This window comes from Dasypus novemcinctus, chromosome 17, assembly GCF_030445035.2.
Source record: "Dasypus novemcinctus isolate mDasNov1 chromosome 17, mDasNov1.1.hap2, whole genome shotgun sequence".
Classification (NCBI taxonomy): Eukaryota; Metazoa; Chordata; class Mammalia; order Cingulata; family Dasypodidae; genus Dasypus; species Dasypus novemcinctus.
The window spans coordinates 37129904-37147567 of NC_080689.1; the positions used below are offsets into that span (position 1 = coordinate 37129904).

At 44.0% G+C, this 17664-nt stretch overlaps 1 protein-coding gene across 1 annotated transcript in view; it reads right to left on the reverse strand.

Moving 5' to 3' along the window:
• The window catches only part of LHCGR (luteinizing hormone/choriogonadotropin receptor), a 121495-nt gene extending 104514 nt beyond the window's left edge, over positions 1 to 16981 (reverse strand). The window contains exon 1 of the mRNA XM_071208808.1: positions 16802 to 16981. Within this exon, the coding sequence (XP_071064909.1) occupies positions 16802 to 16953 (152 nt within the window). The 5' untranslated portion in view covers positions 16954 to 16981. The remainder of the gene's footprint in view (positions 1 to 16801) is intronic.
• Positions 16982 to 17664: the final 683 nt, after the last annotated feature.

Here is a 17664-nt window from a genome sequence, read left to right on the forward strand (position 1 = left end):
TGCTGTCCTGGAATTACCCTCAGCCCAAGACCACCACCTCACCCAAGATCATGGCCCCTCCCCTGGGCAGTCCACATCTAACACTGCTTAAATTTAAAGGCCCAGCCCCCTTGCCTCAAGGCAGAACTACACTATAGGGCCATCCCACTCTCAGAAGTCCTCCCCATCAAGTCTTTGGCCTGTGTCCTTACTCTATCCCCTTCCCAGACAACTCCCTTTTGCAAGTCCTCAGTGTACCTTTGTCACAGTGCAGCAAGGAGTGTGTGTGTGTGGTGGTGGTGGGGGGGCGGGGGAGATTTACAGATAAACAAAAAGCATTCGGGTTCAGATAAAAACTATTACCTTGAAGAAGGTAATGTCAGTATCCCATGTCCTTCCAGATGGTTTCTAATGTCTCTTGGACAGGGCTTGTGCTCCTCTTATTTTTTCTTCCTTGTTTGAATTTAATACAGATGACCTTGGAAGGATTCAATTTGTCCAACTCACTGGCTTGTTAAACCCTAAAAATAAGGTTAGGTGGAGACTTTCAGAGACAGGAGGGCTCTGTTCCCCCTTGAAGGAAATCGAACTTTTGAAAATTCCTTCTTACAAAAACCCATCAACTGAGAAACATTTACATTACCAAAGGATTCTTCTGCAGAAGGATTCACTGCAGGATTCCTTTAAATAGCCGTGGCCCCGGCTGAAGGGAAAATATGGTTCAGGTGACACAGACTGTATTTTTAAGACCGGTGCTGCTCAGAGCAAATTACAACCGTAGGTTTTCCACCTCCTCTTGGTGTTCAAGAGCTGGGCCTGCAAGACAGTTCCCAGAGCAGGACCACCCGCCAAGGGCCACAGCCTGGGCAGAACCAGAGGGAGAGGAAAGCAAGGGGCAGAAATCCAGCCCAATCTGGAGCCCCCAGAACGGGAGAGGGGCCTCTGGTCACCTTGCAGGAGCTTTTATGTTTCCTCCTGCCCCAAACATGGCAGAAGTGAAATATTTTTATTCGCTACCCTCTAATTGTTTAGAAGAGCCATCTATAGTATTGATTTAAGAAAGATACAAGCATCCATCCATCTCTTACAGATGATTAGTTTATTGCTAGAGCCATACAGCCTGAATTTTAACACACTATAAAAGCAGAGGGAAGGAGAAAGTGAGAAATCAGATACTTTCAAGGCATTTTTGTGTAGAGTTTGTTGGTATGGGAGGGGGAAGCATTACCTCATTTTAATTCCAAAGAAAGCTATTTTTGTATTTCTTACATAAGATCTTGTTTCATATTTAACAGAGACTTAAGAAATTCGTTGTTCTTTTCAAAGCTGCTCAGAAATGATAATGAACTTGCTTTCATCTTGGAATGAAATAAATACTGTTTTCAAATTTATTTTAAATTCTTGTGCTTTCAAAGGCATAGAACTATTTGGTAACAGCATTACAGGGAACATCTCCATTTATTTGCCTCCTGCTCTGACAGGACTAGGCCCCATTCCTAGCTCCCGACCCAAATAACAGCCACGACTTGCAGAAGTTGCAAGTTTATTATTAAGCTGCCCCCTTGTGGAAGTACGACCAGCTGTTTACTCAGAAAGAGCCTGCTACACAACCAATCCAATGTCCACAGAGAAAAGGTGGCATTGGATTGGGAAAAGTGGACATGGTGGCTGATGGGTATGGGGAAAGGCAGGAAGAGACGAGAGGTGGAGGCGTCTTTGGGACATGTAGCTGCCCTGGATGGTGCTTCAGGGGCAATCACCGGACATTGTAAATCCTCACAGGGCCCACTGGATGGAATGGGAGAGAGTATGGGCCATGATGTGGACCATTGACCATGAGGTGCAGAGGTGCCCAAAGATGTACTTACCAAATGCAATGGATGTGTCATGATGATGGGAATGAGTGTTGCTGGGGCGGGGGAGAGGTGGGGTGGGGGTGGTGGGGTTGAATGGGACCTCATATATATATATATTTTTTTTAATGTAATATTATTACAAAGTCAATAAAAAAAAAAAGAAAAAAAAAAAAAGAAAGAGCCTGCTAACCCGGACAAAGATCCTGTTTCCAAGACCTCAGACCCCTAAAAATAACACCTCAGACCACCCCCAAACTAAGGTCCTATTTGTCCCCAACACTAACCCCTTACCCTTAGCCCTACCTCTTAACCCTCGGAAGCTTGTATAAATACCAGTGTTAAAGTTCTCAACAGCGGGCAGGAATTTCTATCTTCAGACCCCTTCCTATTGGATTTTCTCAATAAATCCTTGCCTGCAATCGCTGGTCTCCGTGTCCCAATTGTCTCACTCTGTCATCTCACATTTGGTGCTGAAACTCAGGAGGGTAGTGAAAAGGAGATAGAGGAGTACAGTTTGGATAGAAACTCTCGTCCTAGGGGAGGGGAGGGGCATGATGGTATAAATAGGAATTGGTGTGAGAATGTGAGATTTTCTATTGTACAAGGAAGGGGGTGTGTAATTAAGGGAGAGGAAGGAGTACTGTCTACTCCCACAATAGAGATTGAGGAAGATGTTAAAGGTCCTGAATGTTCTGAAAGGACCGAATATATGGCCCCAGTGTCAATTAAAAAGGAGATCGGCTTCCCCCAACCTTGACGATAACCCTCGGTTCGGACTTAGTGATGGAGATGCGGGGCCTCTCTGAACCCGGGACCCATCAGTCTTCTGTTATTCTGAGTAGGTCAGGAAGGGAAGATGATTTAGGTTCTAGGCCAGTAAGGCGTGTTGGAGTGATTTTCCCGGGAAACTGGGTTTTCCGGACAAACTGACTTCCAATGGCCTTTATGTGGGCACACGGCCAAGGCCCCTGCGGGGGTCTTGGATTGGGGCATGCATGTGCCCAGTGCCCTTCCTTCCCACACTTAAAGCAGGGTCTTGGTGGCGGCCGCAGGGAAGAAGAGGGATAGGGAATGTTGATGAAAGAAGAGCTGTCTTTTAGGGTGATTCTTACAGGGGAGAGGTGTTCTCTAGTGATTTTTGAGTTGCTTTGCCAACTTAGGGGGGCTGTATTGAAAATTATAGTGTCATTACAAAAGTGAGAAGAGATTGGTTCCAAGTTAGTTGCATAGGATCCAGATGAGATGTGTTTAAAGCATAAGAAGGGTTTAGTCATGAGGGTTTCCAGAGGCAGCTTAGTAAAGGGGTTTTTGGGATTCTTTTCAGCTTTTGACTGGACAGTTACATAGTTGTCTGGATTGAATGCCAATTCCAAATAGTTGTTTGTACTTGTTGTGTCTGTTCATTGAGCGCTGTCTTTTTTCTTCTTTTCAGGAGGCACTGGAAACAGAACCCTGGACCTCCCATGTGGGAGGGAAGCACCTAATTGCTTAAGCCACCTCAGCTCCCTGCTTTTTTGTGTCTCTTTGTGTTTCCTCTTTGTGCCTCTTGTTGAGTCATCTTGTTGTGTAAGCTCACTACGCTAGCCCGTCATGTCAGCTTGCTGTCTTGTTCGTCTTCTTTAGGAGGCACCGGGAACCAAATCTGGGACCTCCCGTGTGGTAGGTGGGAGACCAATTGCTTGAGCGACATCTGCTTCCCCAGGTGGTTTTTTTTTTCTCCCTCCTCCTGTGACTTTTTGCATGCTGTCTGTTCTCTGTGTCCATTCGCTCTGCATTCTTCTGTGTCTGTATTTATTTATTATATTTCCCCTCACCCTTGTGGCTTGCTTGCTGTCTGCTCTCTGTGTCCATTCGCTGTGAGCTCTTTTGTGTTTTTTTGCTTGTCTCCCTTTTTTGTTGTTGTTGTGTCACCTTGCTGAGTTGGCTTTCTGTGGCGCTTACAGGCTGGGCAGTGCTCCACGGCATCTGTGGGCTGGGTAGCTCTCTGCAGCGTGCGGCGAGCCTGCCCTCACAAGGAGGCCCCGGGACGCAAACCCAGGACCTCCCAAATGGTAGACAGGAGCTCAACTGATTGAGCCACAGCTGCTTCCCCCCGGTATTTTAATTATTGTTTTACTACTACTTTAAGCACTTTCTGTATTAGGCTTAAGAAATGTCAGAATGAAAGGACTGCTTACAGAGCATCTGGTCAAACCCCTCACTTTACAGACGAAGAATCTTAAGTTAGGAAAGGTGAGAGGACTTCTCTCCAACCTCATGAAAATTTAGTGGCAGCTTTGGACTAGAACATAAGTCACTTCTTTCCTGGTTCAGGGCTGTGTCCTCCTCCAATAGATTCACATTTGCGCTGTTAACTGGGGAACTGCTAATTCAACCTACGATCTGATCCCCAGGGCACTGTGTGAAAACCTGGCCTCCTGAATGAATCTATGGCTGCTTGAGGGTCCATACTCAGGCATCAACTTCAGGACAGCTCAGACCCCTATTCCTTGATGAAGCTTTGGGGACTAACAGTGATTTTTTCCCTCTCCCTTTTCTGTCCTTCTCAGGACTTCACTGTTTTTTTCCTGCATTATTAATTTAATATAATAGAACATGGATGCTTCCCTGCCCTACCATTAGATATCTAGTCTCTGGAGGATTCTGCCTACATACTGTCTCTTGCATTTAACCCCTATATTCCTTCCCCATCTTCATTCTTCAGATCCACTCTTTTCTCCATGTTGACAATTCTATTGTCCCCTAACTGGCTTTCCTCTGCCCCATTTAGCTTAGTTTTCCTATGTCAACTATGTCACTTTTATGCTCAAATATATTTTGTGCCTTCCAGTTATCTATAAACACCTCAGTCTTGCATTCAAGGCCCTCTAAATAAAGGCTCAAACTCCATTTACCATTCATTTCACCCACTATTTCTCTCATGTAACCAATACTCTAGACTTGCACTGTCCAACATGGCAGTTGCTAGCCCAGCCACATGTGGCCACTGAGCACTTGAAATGTGGCCAATCTGAATTAAGATGCACCAGAAACATAAAGTACATGCTAGATTTTGATGACTTGGTAGCTAATGTAAATATCTCATTAATAATTTTGATACTGATTATATGTTGAAATAACATTTTGTATATATTGTATTAAATAAAATATATTACTAAAATTAATTTCATCTTTTAAAAACTTTTTGAATGTGGCTAATAGAAAATTTAAAATTACATGTGATTCACATTATATTACTATTGACCAGTGCCTCCCTAGACAAATTAGATCATTTGTGTTTTCTGACCTTGCCTTACACTTTCCTGTCTTTATCTTCACTATTCCTACCATCTGGCACATCTCCACCAATTTGCTGGTCAAATTTTACCCTTAGTCTATCTCAAGTGCCACATACCTTATGGAATATATCTTTATCACTAAGTGCATATACTTTCTTAAGGCAGCATGGCAAGGTATTTAAACAAAAAAATTTTTTTTTGCTTTTCTCTATTTTTTAAAAAATGTTACATTAAAAAAATATGAGGTCCCTATATATCCCCTCACCCCACTCCTCCCACATCAAAAACCTCTTTCATCATCATGGGACATTCATTACATTTGGTGAATACATTTTGGAGCACTGCTGCACCACATGGATAATGGTTTACATTGTAGTTTACACTCTCCCCAGTCCACCCAGTGGGCCATGGCAGGACATACAATGTCCAGCATCTGTCCCTGCAATACCACCCAGGAGTACTCCAAGTCTGAACATGCCCTCATATCATACCTCTTCTTCCCTCTCCCTACCCTCAGCAGCTACCATGGTCACTTTCTTCCCATCAATGCTACAATTTCATCCATTACTAATCACAATAGTTCCATAGTAGAGTATCAGTAAGTCCACTCGAATCCATACTTGCAAGGTTGTTTTAAGAGTACAGATTCTAGAACCTGATTGCCTGGATTCAAATCATAGCATCACCACTTTAAGGTAATTTTTACAACTATAAAATGATGATGATACAAACTATCCCATAGATTTTTTACATTAAATAAAAAATGTTTATACAACACTAATATATGATAAGAGCGCAATAAGCATTTGTTTTAGTTTACTGCTGCACACTGTGAGCATTCAAGCTACCTGGGTATTTTAGTTTCTAAAGGTTGCCAATGCAATATACCAGAAACAGGTTGTATTTTATAATGGGAATTTATTAGCTTAAAAGCTTACAGCTCTGAGGCTGTGAAAACGCCCAACTCAAGGCATCATCTGAGATGCTGTCTCACTGAAGTTTGGCTGCTGGCAATCCTGGACTCCTTCCACATGGCAAGGCATATGGAGGCATCTGCTTCTCTTTGGGCCTCCTTATTTCAACTTCTGGCTGCTTTGTCTGTAGCTTTCTCTCTCCCAGGTTCCTGTCTGAGCTCCTGGGTTCCTTCTCTCCATCTCTGTGGCTTTTTTTGTCTGTGTGCCTGCTGCTTTTAGTCCTCAGTTTATAAAGGACTCAAGCAAGAGGACCAAGACCTACCCTGGGTCCTGCGATCCAATCAAAGGCCCTCAACTGAAGGCATCCATTCAAAAGGGTCTCACACCCACAGGAATGGATTAACTTTAAGAACAAACTTTTCTAGGTGTCATACAGCTTCAAATCATCACACCAGGCTATACCTAAAGACAGCTTTCCTTGGCAGGGGATAGGGTAGTTTCATTACTTTGGAATTGACTCTTTTGCTTTTCATGAGTCAACTTGAAGTCTATAAACTGTCTCTGGCTTGTCCCTGGAGCTTTACTCTGCTCTGATAATACATATGACAACTGAAAGGTATCCCACATGATACCTTTCTTTTGAGTTCAGATATCTCTTACAGACGTCACCTGACAGTATTTTAAAGGAATGATAAAGAACAACCTTTCATTAAATATTTCAATCTAGGAAGCCACTCTGCAGAGTTTACATTTGCTCACTGATTTTAAAAAGTTTAGCCAGTTGGAACTCACCCATTGGAAAGTGCAATTGGGTGACTCTCCTCCAAGACAGTTGTTGCAAAGCACCCAAGAAGCTGGAGGAGTTTATGAATTATAATATTAACCAAGACACTCAACAAAATTCCTTGGATAATGGATTTTCCAAGTCATTTGTGCAGCAACTAAATTAAAAATATAAAGCCTGAGAGGAAAATGGTAAACACATCTAAGCCCATTTTCAAAACCCATTTAAAGCTTTCTGAAGACACAAAACAAAGCAACCCAATCTTTACCCCCTAAGCCAGATTTCTTCTAGCAATAATATAACATGAGAAGAATAATTCTGGTAAATAAAACTACATGTTGAATTCTCCCTGGGGAAAGTCTGTGTCATATATAATGATTTCTCAAAAATATTTTTCAGCAGCAGAGAATATTATGTTGTCAGGGCAGTGACATTGTAGATATGCTTCAGGAAGCACTTTCATTATAAGCTTCTGTTTCCAGACACTTAAAAACATTTTGTTTTTTTTTAGTAAACCTGTAGAAGCTGGTTGCAACTGATATACCACATACTTTTAATTAATTTGAGGATGGATTTGAAGTGCCTAAATTTCCCTTCATGCATACCTTCCCTCTTCACTTACCTATCAGCTCTGGCAGACGCCAATTTGCGTGGTTGTATGGCTCAAAAATGCAAGCTGATGTAAACTATGGCTGATAGTTAACAGTACTATTTTAATAATCTTTCATCAGTTGCACAATTTTGTTACAATTGTAAAAGAAAGCGCAATTATGAAAAAGTGCTATCATCAATTGTAGCAAATGTTCCACACCAAAGGAAGGTGTTGGTGGTGGAGTGGTATATGGGAATTCTGTATTTAATGCATGACTGTTCTGTAAAACACAACTTCTCTAATTAAAAAAATTGTTTTTTGAATGCCTCCTTCCCTGGAAGCACCTCATTGACTGTGCAGGTTGGTGCTTTGCCCAGGTTCTGGGTGGGGAATACTGACTCGAGCTGGGCCAATCATATTGTCTCTGGCTATTGAAATTTGTAATAGAGAAACAGAGAGGAGTCTTTGGAGCTGACTCATTGTAAAGGTAGGAGCTAGAGAGAAGTTTCCTAACTTTCTCTTCTAAGGGGCCAGATTCTCTCTGGATCGCCACTCTCTTTTAACCTCCTTATTTTTCTATGATGTCATCTCTTATGATTAAATTAGTCAGAATTGATTTCTGGTGCTTGCACATGAGGCCTTAACAGGGTCCCACCCCAGGTTTCCAAGGTGAAGTAGTCCATTGTTCCATTGACAGTCTGTAACACAGACAGGGCATGTTCTGAGGGTTGCTGAGAGAGCAGAAGACTTTGAAAAGTGATTCCCCAGGGGTCTCTAAATCTAGTGTTGAATGCCAGGAGTTAGCTTATGGGGTAAGACCATGTTAGCTCAGCTGTCCCAGTAAGAAAGTAAGGCTTAAAGAACTACAGTTCAAATGATACCTCTGCCAAAATTTTTTTTTTACTCTGGCTAGAAAATATGGCTCCTTCCTCTGAATTCCTACAGACTTTGTTTAGAACCATCTTCTGATTTTAATCACCTTTTGTGTTTCCCTGCAGTCATCTGAGAACTGGTCTTCTCCAATGCATGGAGGACTATAAGCTCCCAAGAGGGCAGGGGTGGTATCTTTGAATCCTACACAGTATCTTGCACATAATATATCTTCAGTGCACAGTTCCTGAGTGTTCAATAAGTTTGACATGAAGGTTTTCTGTGTGACCTCTGTGTAAGGCTTAGGGGTGGGGAATGGGGAAAGAATGAGCTTGGATGCTCTTGCTGGGCAGACAGGCCTGACCCAATGGATGATATGGAACAGCCCATAATCAGGTGTTAGGTGGAAAGTTTCAGACACAGTTCAGCCTGGGCTTGAAAAGGCCAGCTTATTGGATTCCAGGTAATAATGAGCTCTGCTATTTTGGGACTCTAAATCATTCACCTTCGAGGGTGAAAAGAAATAGTGGGTCATTTTCTCTAATTAATACCTCCCAGGAATAAAACTTGCCCATTGCATGATATATACTGTTCAACCTCATATATGGGTTGTGAGCTTTTCAGTCTTTCTACATCATTCAGTTGTTACAATAATACTTTATAGTATGTAAAACCTTTATATGCCAATACTTTTGGTTCTGTTGTCTCATTTATCTTCATAACAGCCAACCCCATTCAGAGGCAGGAATCATCATGCCCCTTTTACGTACAGCATAGAGGTTTTATTACTAGCCCAAACCCTCAGCCAGATTAGGGAAAAGGAACCTGGTGTTAGAATCCACATTTTCTCAGTCTTTGACCTGTTGATCAATTTAGATAATTTGGGGCTATGTCAGAATCTCTACTCTGTAACACCAGAGTATCACCGTCCCTATGGGCTCAAAAATGTGTCCGCTGCTGCTCATGAGGTGGAATTAGGAACTTTGTTTCATCAGAGTCAAGTTCAAATGTACATGCTTAGTGAAATAAACCGACACAAAAGGACAAATATTGTTTGATCTCACTGATAAATAATTAGAATAAGCAAACTCAAAGAGTCAGAATCTAGAATATAGGTTACCAAGGATGGGGTGGGGATAGGGAATAGGGAGTTAAGCCTTAAAATGTACAGAGCTACTATTTGGAAAGATGGTAATGTTTTGTAATGGGGTGATGGTAGCACAACATTGTGAATGTAATTAACAGCACTGTAATATGTATCTGAGTGTGGTTAAGATGGAGATGTTAGGTCGTATAAATAGTAATAGAATACAAAATTTTTTTAAAAAGTCATGGAATTACACTACATAAACAACTCTAAGTTAAACCGGGGCTACATGTAATAGTACAATCATAAATATGTGCATTTATCCATCGTAACAAATGTACCAGACCAACACAAAGTGTTGATAATAGCATGGTATAGAGATATATGATATTCTGTAAACCCAGAAGTTCTATAAACTCTTCTCTAATGAATAAAAAAGGACTAATGTAACAGCACATGGGATAAAGACTAAATCTTCATTCTGAAAGTTAAGTTTTATTATAAATTGCACTTTTCTGAATTTGGCTCAGGTGGAATTAAAGAGCTGGGGTTCAGGACCACATGGAGAGCATCTGTGAGTGGACCGCGGGCTGTGAGGGGGTGCACCTCCAAGGGAGGTGGCAGTGGGAGTAAATGAGGACCTTGAGGAGAAACTGGTAGCAGCTGCCCACCAAATCAGAGAGCCCACTGGTCTGGTGGGTGGGATTATTTTAATTTCATTTCAAAAAAGCTGGTGAGAAATTTGCTAAAATCTGCATTAAATGTGATTTGTGTGCACTCAGGGTTGCTGCTGGAACAGAGCACATATGTTCCCGTGGAGCTGGCCCTCTCAGGTCTGGAAGTGAGCAGTAGGGTCCTTCTATACCACCGTAACTAAACTGGCTTTACAACTTCATGTTTAAGATCAGAATTACACAGCCAAGACACTGCCTGCTGCAGCCATACTGGGAGATTATGTTTTGGAAAGAGTTCTTTGTTGCCTGGTTTGAAGACATGAAAAGAAACCAAATAGAGGGGCTAAGGAATAAGATGGAGGGGGTAGACAGGACTGGAGCCCTTAATTAATGTAACTTACTGCTTTTGGAATCATTAAAAGAATAAGGAAGAACAAAACCAAAAAAACCCACAAGGAATTATTGCTCTCCAAGGAGGGAGATGGGTCCAATGCCAAAGAGATTTGTGCGTGAAATCCTTTTGGCTCTTACACTTCCGTTGAGATTTGGGAAATCTGTTGTTTGTTTTTTAGTGTCCTGCTAGGGGCCATCATTCACTTTCTCCACAAGGATGATTTAAAAACTAATAAAATCTGGTCCTTGCAAATCTTCCCCCAAGGAGTCTGTTTATTGGCACAGCCGGGATTAAGAATCACCCCAAAGGCAGGAGCTGGAAGAGCTGAGTCACAACTGAGGCTCAAGTTCAACCTATACCTCTAGCCTCTGAGTTTTTTGAGGGGAGGGAAAGTAGGACATGATCCTTGCCAGATTCTTGGATTTTTTTTTTGCCTGGCCCTGCTGCAGGGGAGCTGAGGGTAGGGCAAAGCTGGTCTAATCACAGGAACCTGGGTAGGCTTCCCTCTTTCCTGCTGGCGTTCTGGGGGCTGGTACCTGGTGTCCTGGACTGGGAGCCCATCTTTCTCAACTCCTGCTGCCTTGTTGTGTGTGTGTATATGTGTGTGTATGTGTTTATGGATCCTAGATTGATTCTTCTCCACTGAGTTAAAAACAAACAACAAAAACTAAAACCACCTAGATGGGGTATACTAACATGGGTAAGCTTCAGGTCTTGCTTCCCTGAAGCTGCTATGTCAGCTCTAGCCCATTCAAAGACAGGCTGAGGGTGTGGAAAGTCTAGGACCTAGATGCTGAAATGCAAATGAACTCACTCCATTATCCTTAGCACCTTCTTACCTCCTCATTCCCTAGGATGGCGATTTTTAAAAAATGATATTTAGATGTGGTACATGCTAATGTTTGGTTGCTCCTATTTGGCTTTCTGCTCAGTTTGATCATCCTGTGATTCAATACACATGTTAATCATGCTACATGCCAAATTCTGGAGATCTAGAGCCAAGTCTGAGCTCCTCAAGCTCTCACTCTAGCACAGTGATTCTAAAACAAGGGGGAGGATTTTGACCTCCCCTCCCCCAAGGGCATTTAGCAATTCTAGAGAAATGTTTCTCATTGTCACAACTTGGAGGAGGGATGCTACTACTGGCATCTAGAAGTAAAGACAGGATGCTGTTGAATAGTCTGTGGTGGACAGGGTAGTTCTGTTGACAAAGAATTATTCTGGGCAAAATGTCAATAGAACTGAAGATAGGAAACCCTGCTCTTGCAGAAGAGGTGTTCAGTGAACAAACAGTTGTATTATGGTGTGATAGGTGTAAAAATTTATATAAGGAAAAGGTATTAAAGCAGATATGTGTGTGTGGAAAGGGCGGGCGGCATCAAGGAAGGTTACAGAGAAGTAACACTCCTGATCATGATTTTTATTTAATGCCTTCACATCCAGATATCCAAGAGTGACTTTGAGTGAAGTTTGTAAGCAAAGAACTACATATTGAGGTGGTTTTTTTTTTTCCTGTACAGCCCTCTGGGTAATTTAATCAAAGATTTCTGATGACTTTATGTTTCACCTTTAAAAATAATACCCCCCCAAGAGCCTGGGAGAGGCATGAAGAAAAAATTTATTTAACCATATTTCTTGCTTCTCAGCAAGGAATCTCTAGTTTATTCTAATCTGGAATATCTCCCTTGATTTCTAATCTCATGTGATTTTTCCATCTAGACTCTTATTTTCCTCATCTCCTTCAAGGTTCAGCTTCATAACCCTTGACCCACGCAGCCTCCTCCTGGAGATTTCAAACCTGTGCTTGAAACTGTAAATTTCTTACAGTCTATAGCCTCTTTCCCCACCTACACCAGTCTCTTGGTGTGTGTTTCCACTTAGGTTGTAGGCTTCTCATGCCTTCCACTTGTACATTCCCCTACAGCACTGAACACTTTTGTGAATCCTGATTGCATCTGAAGGTGGGAGAAAGGGAAGGATATTCAGAAAAGATGTCAGGAGACTAACAATCTCCTTTGACACTGGTCTGGTGGATATAACACTTTTTATCCTACCAAAGTCTCTGGATTGGGTCTCATAATAAAATAAAAAACATTAATCTCCATTTAGTAGGCACAACATGCAAAATAATAAATTGCCATAATTATTATTAGCATTTTCTTACTAACAAATTTTTTCAGAAGCAGTTTCCATATCAAGCAGATCAAACTTTTTGTTGTCATAGAGACAAAAATCTTTATATAACCACGGACAAGGTGAGGTTATTTTTTCTCTCCTTCCAGTTGTCTAGAATTAATAAGAAAAGGGAAGGAAATATTTTAAACCAATTTTTATCTTTGACTTTTCCCCCAATTAAAGTGAGTGAAGAAACATGGGAGTCTATTTTTTTTTATATATAATGTTTTAGATTTTAAATACCTATGTTTTTAATAAAATATGGGAGGGGATAAAAGATATGAATATTACCATTTTTAATATTTGCAAGTAACAGACTTGTCAGAAAAAGCAATTATAATCCATGTATCTTTTAAAACCAAATAGTGAACTTTGGATAGAAGTTTTAGAAGGCAGGGTTACCAAGGGCTGAGATGATTAAAGTATAAACTAACACCTATTGAGGGGCCAGTGATGAATTATCAGGTGCTGTGATGCGCTTGCCTCCTCCAGCCCTCAGGACTGGGAGTACTCCCTTCCTCTCTGCAGAGCAAAATCCTGTGGATGCCTGAGCACAAGGATAACTCATCTCCTTATCACATAATATCAGCTCTCTTCTTTTGATGAACTACTAACAACATATTATTCATAGCATTTTTCTATCTTGTAATTGTCTACCATTTAATTTATTCCTCATCAAGAAAAGAAGATTCCAGCATGAACTTGTCCACGTTTCTCTCCTTTGCCTCTATATTTAGTTATTCCTTTACCCATTTGTCTTCTCCCTTCAGGACTCTGCTGTATCCTGACTCTTTCTAAGATGAACCCTTCCTCTGTGTTCTTAGACTGATGCTGTCTTCCCACCCCAGTTGATCCTCTGCCAGCAGATATTATTCCTCCCCATCCCTTGAATCATTAGTTTCTCCTTCCCCAGGAATTCCTTTTCCTATTCCCTTTTTTTTCTTTTAAAGATTTATTTATCCCCCTCTCCTCCCCATTGTCCACTCTGTGTCCATTTGCTGTGTGTTCTTCCGTGTCTCCTTGTCTTCTCTTTAGGTGGCACCAGGAACCTATCCTAGGACCTTCCAGAGTAGGAGGGAGGTGTTTAATTTCTTGCGTCACCCCAGCTCCCTGGTCTATTGAGTCTCTTTTTTGTTGCATCATCTTGGTGCACCAGCTCTCCACTTGGGCCAGCTTGCTGCCTGGGCCACCACTTCTGCATGGGCCAGCACTCCGCTTAGGCCAGCCTTCACCAGGAGGCCTGGGGAATCGAACCCTGGACCTCCCATGTGGCAGACGGGAGCCTAATCACTTGAGCCACATCCGCTTCCCCTAGCCCTTTTTAAAATATAATTTATATTGTGGTAACAATTATACAACACAAAAGTTCCCATTTCTATCACTTTCAAGTGTACAGTTCAGTAGTGTTAATTACATTCACAATATAAAAAGATACCATCACCACCATCTATTGTTCTTTGAAGAAAAAAACTAACTTTCCTCAATCCTGTTTATTTTCCATCAGTCTCTGAGCTTGGAATTTTAATTTTATCACAGCTGCCCCCCTGCAATAAATAGTGTGTAAGGGTAGGGTGGGAAAAGGGAGTGTGTGGCACGAGGAAGTTGAAAACATCCTTCTTGAGCTGCAAAAGATTTTATCCTCCATAGAGAGCAGGACCTTCCTTCCCAAACTTGAGTGTGCGCATTGCCTGGGGAGCATGTTAAAATACAGATTGCTGGACCACCCCCAGAGTTTCTGATTCAGTAGATTGGTGCTGGGGCCTGAGTCTCTGCATTTCTAACGGTTTCCCAGGTGATGCCCTTGCTGCAGGGGAAATGGCTGTTGGCACCTCCATCAGGTACTGAAAAAGTAGTCTGTTTTGGCCCTCCTAGGCTCCGACTTTATAGGTTCTCACCTGAAGGATAGGGCCGCCTCTCAATGATCTGGCCCTTAGGAAACCCAAGCTTGGGAGGGTCCCCATGCTTGGCTACCTAAGGAATCTAAATGTCTAGGAGAGGATGCTTCTGGGTGGTGGATGCCAACATAGGCCTGTGGAGGGAGGCGATCAAAGATTCTCCAGGATCTCACATGGATGGCAAAGGGCTTTAGAGCCTAGAGAGTTAGCTCTGCTTTGAAAGTTGGACTAGGTAGCATCAGAATGCTAGCTGTACTTATATTGTATCCTTTTCCCACCTCCACCCCCAAACCTAGGCAGCCCTATAGAATCTTTTTGAGGAATTCCAGGCTTCCTGAAATTGTGCTGTGGGGCAGCAAGATGAAGTCTGTTGTTATTTTTCATTTTTCACTTGAGCCTTCTCCAGGGAAGAGCACCCTCCTGAGGCCAGCATGGGGGTGGCAGCAAGAGTCATTAAAGATCTCAGTGGAAAGCTGAATTCCAGAAGGAGCTGGGACGTGGCCCAGCCATTCCTGCCACCACCAGGGTGTTCTCCACTCAGTGCCAATCTTGGAGAAACCTGGAGTGTTTTTGTTTCTGTTTTTAAATTAAGGAAGGTGTAGTTTTCTTAGATAAGCAAATATAAAAAGATAACAGATGTAGTCACATCTTTGCTACTTGATAGTTGTACGAACTTAAGCAAGATATCCTACCTTTTAAGATCTTGGTTCCTTCCTCTGTCATAAAGGTGGTGGGTGGGAGACCAGAGTGGGGTTCTTGGGGCTTGGTGATCCCTAAAGTCCCTCCCAATCCTGAATTTCTGCTATGCTGTATAATTAGTACTAGGTGAGGGAAAGGCTGCTAGTGCCACAATCATTCAAAAGAGCAAGATAGAAGGCTTGTCAGGGAAGGCTAAGGGCTGGGACTTGCAAGGCCAGTTCCATGGATTTGTTGAGTGATTGAAACAAATTCTATCTTTGGTCTTTACCCGCAGGGAATGGAGCAGACAAGATAATTAATGGCAACTAATGACTATAAACCCCTCAATCTTTACACTGTATCTACAAACTACAAATATTCCCAGAAGGCCCCTACCTCTCCCACAGGGAGAAGTGGAGGGAGGGGGAATCTCTGTGAAGCAGGCCCCAGTGAAATGAGCTTGGGGCGGAAGTCTCTTCCCCTCCCAGCCCAGGGTTCCGGCACCTGCAGTAGTTAGACTGCCTGTTAACTGAAGCCCCCAGCAGCCCAGCGCCTAGTGGATACTTTCATGGTACCTCTTCCTTTTCTTTATTGAGGCACAATTTTCATACTATAAAATTCACCCAACAACGCCACGGCTTTTAGTGTGGCCACAGAATTGTGCAACCATCACCACAATTGAATTTTAGAAAAAATTTTTCACCCCCAAAGGCCATACCCATTAGCAGTCACACCCCATTCCTCCTCACCACCCCTGCTCCTGGAAACCCCTCATCCACCTTCCCTCTCCAGGGAGTCACCTTTTCTGGAGGTTTTGTATAAACAGAATCTTACAATATGTGGTACCTTTTTCTTAAGAGAGGAAGGGAGACCTGGTAACACTAACACTGATACTCTAGCCCTAAAGGCTAGTCCTGCCTCACTGCCCCTCTTTACCCTTCTACTTCAGCAAACAACCTCTTCCACCTGCTGGCTGAGAAGACAATTTCTTTAATCAGCTCTGGTTGTGGAAGAGGTGATGGGTGGCGGGACACAAGGCCTTTCATTGATAAAATACAAGCACCTCTGGGGCGGCCGTGGCTGCAGTGCCTTCATGCTCACTGGGTTGTGGGTGGGCACAGGTTGACCAGGCGGGCTTGCCAGCAGTCCCCGTTGAGCTACCCCTGGTCCTAGGGCCTGAGCATTCCATTCCTAGAGGACCCAGAACCCACGGTAAACCACGCGCACCTGGCTGGCCCAAGGTTCAAAGACCAAGTCCACTGCTAACTGAGGGGTCTCACACCTTGTCTTCCAGCCGCGGCACAAGGCGAGGCCTTTTGGGGCTTCTGAGCAGTTCTGGGCTCCCTGCCACAGCCCCAGCCAGGGGGAAGGAGCCGACCGCCGCAGCCAGGGCAGGCTGGCGCGCCCGCGGGCGGGGCTCAGGTTCCAGGCGCCGCACGGGAGGCCAAAGCCAACCCGCAAGCCTTGGGTTCTGCGCACTCCCGGAGGAGGTGAAGTTTGATAGGGCGAAGCATCTTTCTCTGAGCTTCCAGGTCTGGGGGGAGAAAGTGTGGGGAGGGCAGGTGGCGCGAAGCGAATGAGGGTCTCGCGTGGAGGGGACCGAGTCAAGGGCCCCGCGTACTCACAGTCGGGAGAGGCCGGCGCGGGGGCCGGGGCAGCGCAGGGCGCCGGCGCGGGGGCAGCTGCAGGGCTCAGGGCAGGGCGGCCCGCGCAGCGCGGGGGACAGCGCCGGCAGCAGCAGCAGCAGCGCCCGCAGCGCCGGGGACCGCGGCCGCATGGCTGGCGAGCCTGAGCGCGGGACGGCCCTGAGTGCCGCCCGGGGCCCTCTCCCCGCCCCTCGGCCTGCCCTTCCACCCCACCCCTCCTGCCGCGGGCCGGCCCCTTCCCGCGCCCCCCGCGGAGTCTCGGTTTGCCTCGACCTGGGACCGTGACCGTGACCCCATCACCTCTTTTTTGCTGCTTTCCCCTGTCCTCTACATGTGCACATGGTCCTAATTCTAGTAGGCAGAGTGTGCGGTAAGGGCGAATGCACTGGATTAGTGGGCGTGAGATTATAAAGAATATGAAGTTGGGTGAGTCGTGTCACTTCCTGGAATCTCTCATATGTCCCCTGTGAGAGGGTCTGATCAATACCGTACCCACATCAGGAGTGCACACCTCAGGCGCCCCTCTTCTTCATCCTCAACCTCAAATCCTTTCCTCTTCCTCTCCTGCCCCTTCCTCTGCCCCCAACTCCCTCCACACTACAAGAAATCTCTGTCCTCCCAAAGTCTACTGCCTTGGCTCTGTATTTCTCTTGGTAGAACCATCTTTCCTCCTTATGGTCTAGCTATTTGGGTCTCTCTCCTATATTTTCCCTATAGATTGTAAGGTCCTTGAGAGCAAAACCCAACTCAGATTTATTTTTGTATTCCTCCTGGCTTCTGCATGGTAAGTCCTCAGTAAAGATTTGCTGAATGAGTGCACGAATTTGCTGTAACATGTACAG